The following is an 8,644-nucleotide window of genomic DNA, read 5'->3' as shown; positions in this document are numbered from 1 at the left end:
CAGAATTTAGAATAGGTTTTGGATTATTTGGTTTAATCCATTTATCCTTCCTCATATTTGTGTCTAGGAATTCAACACATCCGGCTCTACTAATATCGACACAGGCAAGGCCGGTGGGAGTTTGGAGACCAAGTACAAGCTGAAGGAGCTGGGAATCGGCCTCAATCAGAAATGGAACACGGACAACACTCTCACTACTGAACTTTCAGTGGAGGACCAGGTGTGAAAACCCTCACAGAAAATCCTTGTTCATTTATTTGGATTCGAGTAACACTAGTTGGATCAGTGGTGTAAAATTATTTGTCTCTTTCGAGCAGCTGGCAAAGGGCTTGAAGGTGGCTCTCGACACGTCCTTTGTTCCAAACACAGGGTAAGTGGTTTATTGTGTGTCAGAAGTTTGTAGATATGATTGTGAGGTAAGTGTACAGTATGTAGTGGGTTTGTTGAGGCTGGTGTTAGTAGTTAGTGTTGTTTGTTATATCTTATTTTACTGAAAGCCTGGGTTTACTCGCTAGCTGAAATGATCAGAGGTAAAAACCTACAATGCTTCATTTGAGACATGTGAAGTGAACAGTATTTCAACCGCCTTCACTCGTTATCATGCTGTTGAAGCAGAGGCTCACTGTGCTTTTTTAAATTGTTTAGCAGATGACTGTTATTGGCTGGTGTTGCTTTAGGGGTGTGGACAACAATAAATAGCTTGAAATCAATTCAAACTTGTGCACCATTTAAAGATTTACACCTTGTTTTTTGCGTATTAAGTTTTTGCATGTGTTTAAGTTATGTATATAGTGTGACTGTAGGAAATCAAACTTCATCAGGAAGCAAACTCATAATACTAATACATTCTTTTACTTTCCTATAGCAAAAAGAGTGGCAAGCTGAAGACTGGCTACAAGCGGGACTACATCAACCTGTCCTGCGACGTTGACTTTGAGGGCCCAGTTGTGCATTCTGCAGCTGTTTTGGGCTACGCTGGCTGGTTGACTGGTTACCAAATGGCATTTGACACAGCGAAGTCCAAACTGGTGCAGAACAACTTTGCTCTTGGCTACAAGGCTGGCGATTTCCAGCTTCACACCAATGTGTGAGTTTCAAGGACTAGATAATATATAATACAAGCATAAAAAAATGGAATGCTTAATATTTAGTGACAACCAGTGATCTTTAAAACTCCACTTTTGGATTATTATTTTTAGCAATTATTATGTTGATGAGCAGGCAGTTGCTAAATATGACCTTTTTTTGGTTCAGAAATGATGGAACTGAATTCGGAGGCTCTGTCTACCAGAAGGTGAACAGTCAACTGGAGACATCGGTCACTCTGGCCTGGACTGCGGGAAGCAACAACACACGCTTTGGCATTGCTGCCAAGTACCAACTGGACAAAGATGCATCTTTGTCTGTGAGTTATTGGGCTCAAAGCAAATGAATTATCTATTTATAAATGAGATGAGATTAAGTCACGTGTTGCTTTAAACACAAAGAAGTGTAATAAAAAAAAAAAGCAGTCTTGTTATAAAAATACATTTGTAGTTTAAAAAACAGCTGATGAACCAAACAGTCTACTGAAATCTAAACCCTAAAACAAAATGTATTATATAATGTTTTTAATGATTCTGGTGCGAATTTGTGGGTTGGTGCTGTATTGTTGTCACAGGCACATCACCAGGAGATAAATGTAAGGGTTAGTATTCACTGTTAGAACCTAAACACAAAAGAGCGAGCTTCTTATCTCAAAGTGAAGTGTTGAACGTTGACTTGTTGAAAGTCTTTAAGATGACTTTGATGATAATGATGATCTAAACTCTGATCACTACTAGCAGCTCAGAGAGTAATAAATAAAAGATTACATGGTTTTGTATGTAGATTTACATGGACAGATAGCCAGATTGCCACCATCAAAAGTATGAGGAAAATATTCGGGACAGTTTCCATTTCTCTGAGGAGTGAACATCCCCGCAAACTGACCCCAAGATCAGACTGTGCAACTGCAAAAAAAAACAAAACAAGAGCTACATCTCGGACTCTACAAGCCTCAGCATGTTAAATGTGAAAGTTTGACAGTACAATGAGAAAAAGACTTGACAAGTATGGTTTGTTTGGAAGGGTTAAAAGGAGAAGGCCTCTTCTCTCTAAAGAGAACGTGGCAACAGGGCGTAGGTTTGCAATGTTGCATCTGAGCATACCACAAGTCTTCTGCAACAGCGTGCTTTAGACAGAAGTTTGGCCATAATGCACATCACAGCCTTTGTCAAAAACCAAACACAGCATATCCGCACAAACACCTCATACCAACTGTCCAGCACAGTAGTGGAGAGGTAATGATTCGGGTTTGTTTTGCAGCCAAGGACCTGAGCAAATTGCAGTCATTGAATTGACCATGAACTCTTCTGTATACCAAAGTATTCTATAGTCAGTGCTGGAATGAGGTCATGCAACTGGACAATGATCCCAAGCACACCAACAAATCAACAACGGAATGGCTGAAAAAGTAGAGAATCAAGGTGTTGCAGTGGCCCAGTCAAAGTACAGACCTCAACCCTACTGAAATGCTGTGGCAGGACCTTTAGAGAGCTGCAAATAAACAAATGCCTGCGAATCTCAATGAACTGAAGCAATGTTGTAAGGAAGAGTGAGCCAGAATCCCACCATACTGAAGTAAGAGACTAATGGCCACACAGAAAACTAACATTTAAAGTTATTGCTGCTAAAAGTGGCTTTACCGGCTACTGAATCATACGTTTTTCATACATAGTTTCTCTTTTTCAGCCTGATATTTGCACAAATAAATAATGATTGTAATTGTTTTTTTGTTCATATAAAGTTGTATTTACCCAATTCTAAGACCACATGATTGTCCTGATGCGTAAAACCATAGGTCATACTTTCATTTTCATGATTGTACATGCATCTCGCCAGTTGTGCTTTCAACGTTTTCGGCAAGCTTCTTTCAAAAGCTCTTAAGACCCAGAAATGAAAGTTCACAATGATCACACTCAGGAGAAAAAAAAAATGAACCTCCTGATATTTGGTCTTTAATTCTGCATTCACAGGCAAAGGTGAACAACGCCAGTCTGATTGGAGTCGGTTACACTCAGTGTCTGCGGCCAGGTAACCGTTTGCTCATGTGGCTTTCAGCTGTTTCTTCCACGTGTGTTTAAAAAAAACCTCTGATCCTGTTTCCTACTATTACTACATTCTAATTGTTTTGTTTAGGTGTGAAGGTGACCCTCTCTGCACTCATCGATGGCAAGAACTTCAACACTGGAGGACATAAAGTTGGACTGGGCTTTGAACTTGAAGCATAAACGCCCACTCCTGTCATATTTATCCTCCATTTTCCGTTGTTCTTTGTACACAAGCGTTAGCCCCCCGCCCCCCTTCCCCAAGCGAAAGACGAAGACGTGATCATCGGTGCTGTTTTGAGCGACGCACTAAACACGAACGCTAAATGCTTCCATCCGATAAATAGATGGTTCATCAATAATATGAAAGGATCTGCAGTCTGGAAATATTAAAAATAACGATCTCCCATTAAAAAACACTGCACTACAACCAGATTTCGTGGAGTTTTATTACAGTTGACATAGAACTGTTTCTTTTTCCTGTTTCAATACTGAAGATAACTTTGCATAATATCAACAGTGAAGCATTAGCTGCTGTCTTCTGGGGGATTTCGATATAAACAGTAGGCATGTGAATAGCTTCCAGTATAATATATGTGGCAGGTAGTGTGAGAACATGTAGAAAAAATTATTCATCAGCATCCTGCAATAAACTGAAAACTGGTGTCACATGGAGCAATAAATGTCATTTGCTTTGAGTGGAACATGTTCATTAATGTGTTGTACTATTATTGCTATTATTACTAATAATCAGATCTGATTGTATTCAGACATTTCTAATTTTTAATATTTTCCAGCTACAGCTCAGATGTATTTAAAAGATAAACATGATGGTTTTCCTGAGACAGAATATGCCATTCAACACGCTTATTTTCAAGTTGAAATGATCTATCTTTTTGTTGTACATATAAGATTTCACAGTCAGTTTGGAAGATGTGTGTTTTAAAATTTGGAATATGTTCATTCATTCCCTCAGAAATCACATATTAGGGCAAAGCAAATTTAGGTTTAACATTAGCTCCTACTTAATTATTTGAATTAACTACAGTAAACAAAAAGAAAATCAACATGCCTCTGGTTTAATGTGATTTTACAGTGGTGTTTGGGTGTAAATCTTAATCCAGGAGCTGAATTAAAAGAACAGATATTGTAAATCATGTAGAACAACAACTTCATGTAATTTAATCTTTGATCTAAAAATGTACTCTGCTCTCTTTGAGCTTATCACTGAAACCTTTGTCTTTGTAGGTCTGCCCTAATTCTAAACACTCAATGTTGTTTTCTTTCCTGAAAGGTCTTTCAGCTGCATCGCCCTGGTTTCATTCGGGAGAAATGAGCATTTGTTGACATGTTCCATCCTACAGAAGTTTACAAGTAACAACCAATTATAAAACAGAGTAGACAGGAATCCTTCTGCGCTGTGTCTGAGAGAGAAACAGTCATTGACACTTTCCATTTGCAAAAAATTTTTGTGGGAAAAAGAAAAAACAAAAAAAAAAACAAATGCATAAAAAAAACAGCAACTTTCTTTAAAATTCTAAATTCAGAACATTCCTCTTTAGAGCTATAAAAATAACAAAGAAACCATGCCAGTCTTTTCCAGCCATCGCAGACTAGTACTGATCTTGTTGCATCAGTATTTTGCTCAAATAGTATTTGACTATCTGTATCCATGAGCATGAGCTCAGTGTACACAGCTTTTGGTTTCACAAAAGATTCACTTTTGCCACCACTTGTTTACATCCAGTGCGTGAAAACTCTCGTTCACCCACAGAATAGTAACCCAGCTCGTCTGCTAGTCTTTCTACATGAGTGCGGTCTGGGTAAAATCCTTCACGGGACATCTCATCAATAAAACATTCCATTACGTGGCTTTTTTCCAGAAGGGTGAGAGGAAGCAGCTCAGCTTCCAGCCACAGCGAATGATGCTTTCTGAGATTACTAAGCAGCAAAGCGTTGAATTCCTTGCTGATGAGCCCTCGGCCCAAAACTATGCTGCTCGTGGAGTTCTGTAAGACAAACTTTGTAATGTCCTCTTGCTCCAGGTTGCTGATGAGGATGTAGATGGCGTTTAAATATTCGTTGTTGCCTTTTTTCATGATAAGATGGTGCACAGTGTCCAGCAGCTCAGTAGGCATGTGCTCCATCTCATCAAAGATGAACAGGGGTATCTTCTCCTCTTCTTCTGCCTGAGTCACCATCTCAGAGATTTGGGAGGTCAGAGTTTCGGTACACACTGGGATGTTTCCTTCCGTAGGACAGTGGTGCAGCACAAAGTACTGCATGACCAGCTGCTCACCCACTACAGAGCGAAAGTGCTGAGACAATAGCCTTCCTATGTGGCTCTTTCCTACACCACTGGGCCCAAGAAGAGACACAACCAAAGGTTTACTGTGAACATATGTGGACAAGTAATCTTTTAAATGTCCCAGCAGGCCGTCAGTCGCCTCCTGCTGTCCGAAAACCTCTCTTTTAAGTGTTTTCTCAAGTCCATCCAGATCGTATTTGAGCACATGGTCATCCAGGTTTTCAATGGCATTGTAAACCTGCAAGAAAACCACAACACAAAGCAAGACCAAGCAACTCTTTGCCCGGCTCTGCTCTTTGGTGGGCAAAACTCTGCGGCTGCTATTGGGGAAGAGGACTCGTGGCTTTTTCCTCTTCTTTTTCTTTCCTACACCAACAATACTGTTACCATCGCCCACATCAAACGTGAAGATCTTGGGGCTGGTGGAGCGCTGATCGTTGCTCTGAGGCAGTAAGTGAGCACTGCATTGCGATGCTGACCGGTCCATACGGCGTCTTTTCATCGCTTGGTACTTCTGCCGAATCCGCACCACAGCTCGAACAGTCGAGGAGAACTGAGAGAACGTAATAGGCTTGTTTTCCTTTGTCTTTTCATCCTCATCCTCGGAGAGTGTGACAGTAAGGTTTTGCTCATCCATCTGTGAAAACCAAAAATCGGTAGCATGAATAAACTGATGACGAAACACATTTTCGAACACATCTGGAAAGGCTGGTACTATGAAGTGTGCTTGGTGAACCCCTCGTTTTAAACACGCCCCCAATCGACTTTCCCCGCCCCATTTTAAGAGGGTAGATCTGGAGCAGGAAAAAAAAAAGGTGGAGTGAAAGTAAAGAAATAAAACGCAAAGCAGAAGGGTCAGTGCTGATGTGAGATGATTCTGCAGCTCGCTTAATCTTTAACACGTTCCTCTTGGTGTGAGTTTTCAGAGAATGTAGAAGGCTTGTATAAGCAGGCACAAGTGTGTAAGTGTGTGTGTGTGTGTGTGTGTGTGTGAACGCGCGCGCATGCAAATCATTCTCATTCGATCATTAACACACAAAGGGCCTCTTAGGTGATTGCATTCGAAAAAAAAGCCTGTCATTCCGGTTCATTTGGAATAGTGTCTCATCGATAAGTGCCTGGCAAACACACAACTGTGGAATGCGCGCGTGTGTGTGTGTTTCTTAAAAGAGATCGCGCGTGCAGACTGTCTTCTGCTTCTTCCTACAAATGTTTCTCTCAATTTCATCCTCTGCCTCTATAAAGCCAGCAGGCTGGACCACAGCAGATTTCCTTCCTGGAAATCCTGCCCTTTTACCAACACCCCCCTTTTTGCAATAATAAAAAAAACCCATACAGTGTGTGTGTGTGTGTGTGTGTGTGTGTGCGTGCGTCCCTGACCATTCCAGTAAATGAATCTAACTGGAAAATATCAGTCTCTTCTTATTTTCACTGCCTCCTCTTAGTGCGATTTGAGTGCATTACAGCTAAACCGTGTGAAACGGGAAGTAGCGACAGTGACAAGATAAAGGGAAGAGAAAAAAGTTTTGCAGCCAACATCTGCAGCTGTGAGAAGAGATTCCGCTGCATGAAAACTACCACACGAACACACACACACAGGCGGCTTACCTTCTCGGAAGTCTCGGAGCTTGTTCAAGCGTGGAGCATGATGAGAAGGAAGGACAGAAGAAGAAGAAGAAGAAGAGGAGGAGGAGGAAGAAGAAGAAGAGGAAGAGGAGGAGGTAGCTCTTGCTTGACCTCCGCTCACCACTTGCTCTGAACTCCACCTATGTGCTCATCTCTCCTCTAAGCCCCGCCCCCTTCCTCTTCTCCACCACGTTGAACCACAAAACCAGAATTCACTAATGCACTGTACATGTGCACCGTGCATGACATGCTGCTGTACTAAATAGTTAAAAAAGCAGCTACGCAGCTGCAAACAACATCCAAACCTGTATACTAAATAAAAAATGTCAAACTAGCAGGCAGCCATGCGTGTAGAAACAAACACTCTCATGTTTTCACAGTGTCACGATGGGTATACCAGCTCGTTTCGACTCAGAGTCGACTCTCGACTCCTAAAAACGACTCATGTCTAAAAGTTGACCAGTGATGGTTCTTCTCAAGAAACTGTCAATAAACCCATACACAATAGTCTAATCAATAAACATGCCTAAAAGTAGACAGTCTCACCAACACACACCAACGACTCAATGAACCGACTGATGGACACACCACTCCTACCACAGCTACTTCCTCTGATAACGACTAGAAAACTTTCCTTCCTAGAATAGCTTTCTTTAGAAGCACATCCTTATTGTATACTAATTTATATGTATACTAATGTATTCTAATTTTCCAAATCAGTTGTTAAACTGTTTTTTCCATCACAATGTTTCTGACATATAGAAAAATTAACAGACAGAAAATTTGTGGTTTGTGTTATGTGCTCAATGCAGTTAACATCCTCAAAACCAAAATGGCAGAAATATACACACACTCATTTTATCAAGTATCACATCTATGCACTTTTGGCTATTTGTGTATATGGTTTAGGTATGCATGTATCAAGTGCACAGGCAGTGCTGGGAAAAGTCTTTATTTTTTTGTTTGTTTTGTTTTGTTTGCATCAACCAAAACTTTACCCAGCCAAGAGCAATCCAAACTCATTAACTGTTGAATATCTATAGATCCAAAAAATACCAATGAGTTGAAAATCAACTCTTTCAGCACAGTGTTTTTCTTTAATTATTAAGATATTAGGGTAACTAAATCTGTTGGATCACTGGAGCTATTAGTTGGCTAGTTAATGGCTACTTGTTTTGAAGTTAGTGAGGTTTGGATCAAAAGCATTTCATTCAAGAGTATGGACAAACCGGATAAAAAAAAAAAAAACTTAGTAACAAATGTATAATTACTGTGACTGTGATTTAATAAAAAATAAAGCAACCACTTACCCCCTGGCTATGCTTCACAGACAACATTTTGGGAAACACTGTGCTCCATGAACACAACTGATAATGTAGTCTAATAGTGTAGGCAGTAAAAGAATACAGTTTAAAAAAGGCTGTTGTACCTGTTACACTTGACCCAGTGTAACACACATTAAAATGCAACCACTATGTCTGTGTCTATGCTGTGCTGAGAACTGGTCCCACCCATAATGTCTACTTACCGTGAATGGAATCAGGGTAGGATCTTGGTGTGGTTGATATAAATATATATTTTA

The 8,644-nt window shown here is 40.3% G+C and overlaps 2 protein-coding genes across 3 annotated transcripts in view; one reads left to right on the top strand and one right to left on the bottom strand.

Moving 5' to 3' along the window:
* Positions 1–3,558, top strand: part of zgc:56235 (Voltage-dependent anion-selective channel protein 2-like) — a 7,326-nt gene extending 3,768 nt beyond the window's left edge. Inside the window, exons 4-9 of the mRNA XM_046861551.1 lie at positions 68–220; positions 318–370; positions 866–1,087; positions 1,255–1,405; positions 3,057–3,114; positions 3,220–3,558. Coding sequence (XP_046717507.1) covers positions 68–220; positions 318–370; positions 866–1,087; positions 1,255–1,405; positions 3,057–3,114; positions 3,220–3,311 — 729 coding nt within the window. The 3' untranslated portion in view covers positions 3,312–3,558. The remainder of the gene's footprint in view (positions 1–67; positions 221–317; positions 371–865; positions 1,088–1,254; positions 1,406–3,056; positions 3,115–3,219) is intronic.
* Positions 3,559–4,186: 628 nt separating this feature from the next.
* On the bottom strand, positions 4,187–8,502 carry tor4aa (torsin family 4, member Aa). 2 transcript variants are annotated; one of them, XM_046861549.1, is made up of 2 exons: positions 8,373–8,502; positions 4,187–6,073 (listed from the first exon to the last, which is right to left on the bottom strand). In XM_046861549.1, exons 1-2 carry the CDS (start codon positions 8,397–8,399, stop codon positions 4,835–4,837), a joined length of 1,266 nt encoding a protein of 421 aa, XP_046717505.1. In that variant the 5' UTR covers positions 8,400–8,502; the 3' UTR covers positions 4,187–4,834. The 2 variants fall into 2 exon arrangements, with proteins under 2 accessions (XP_046717505.1, XP_046717506.1); XM_046861550.1 differs by lacking the exon at positions 8,373–8,502 and adding an exon at positions 7,045–7,191.
* Positions 8,503–8,644: the final 142 nt, after the last annotated feature.

This window comes from Silurus meridionalis, chromosome 11 (assembly GCF_014805685.1).
Source record: "Silurus meridionalis isolate SWU-2019-XX chromosome 11, ASM1480568v1, whole genome shotgun sequence".
Classification (NCBI taxonomy): Eukaryota; Metazoa; Chordata; class Actinopteri; order Siluriformes; family Siluridae; genus Silurus; species Silurus meridionalis.
The sequence above is the reverse complement of the archived record's forward strand: the minus strand, read 5'-3'. Positions and strand labels throughout refer to the sequence as shown.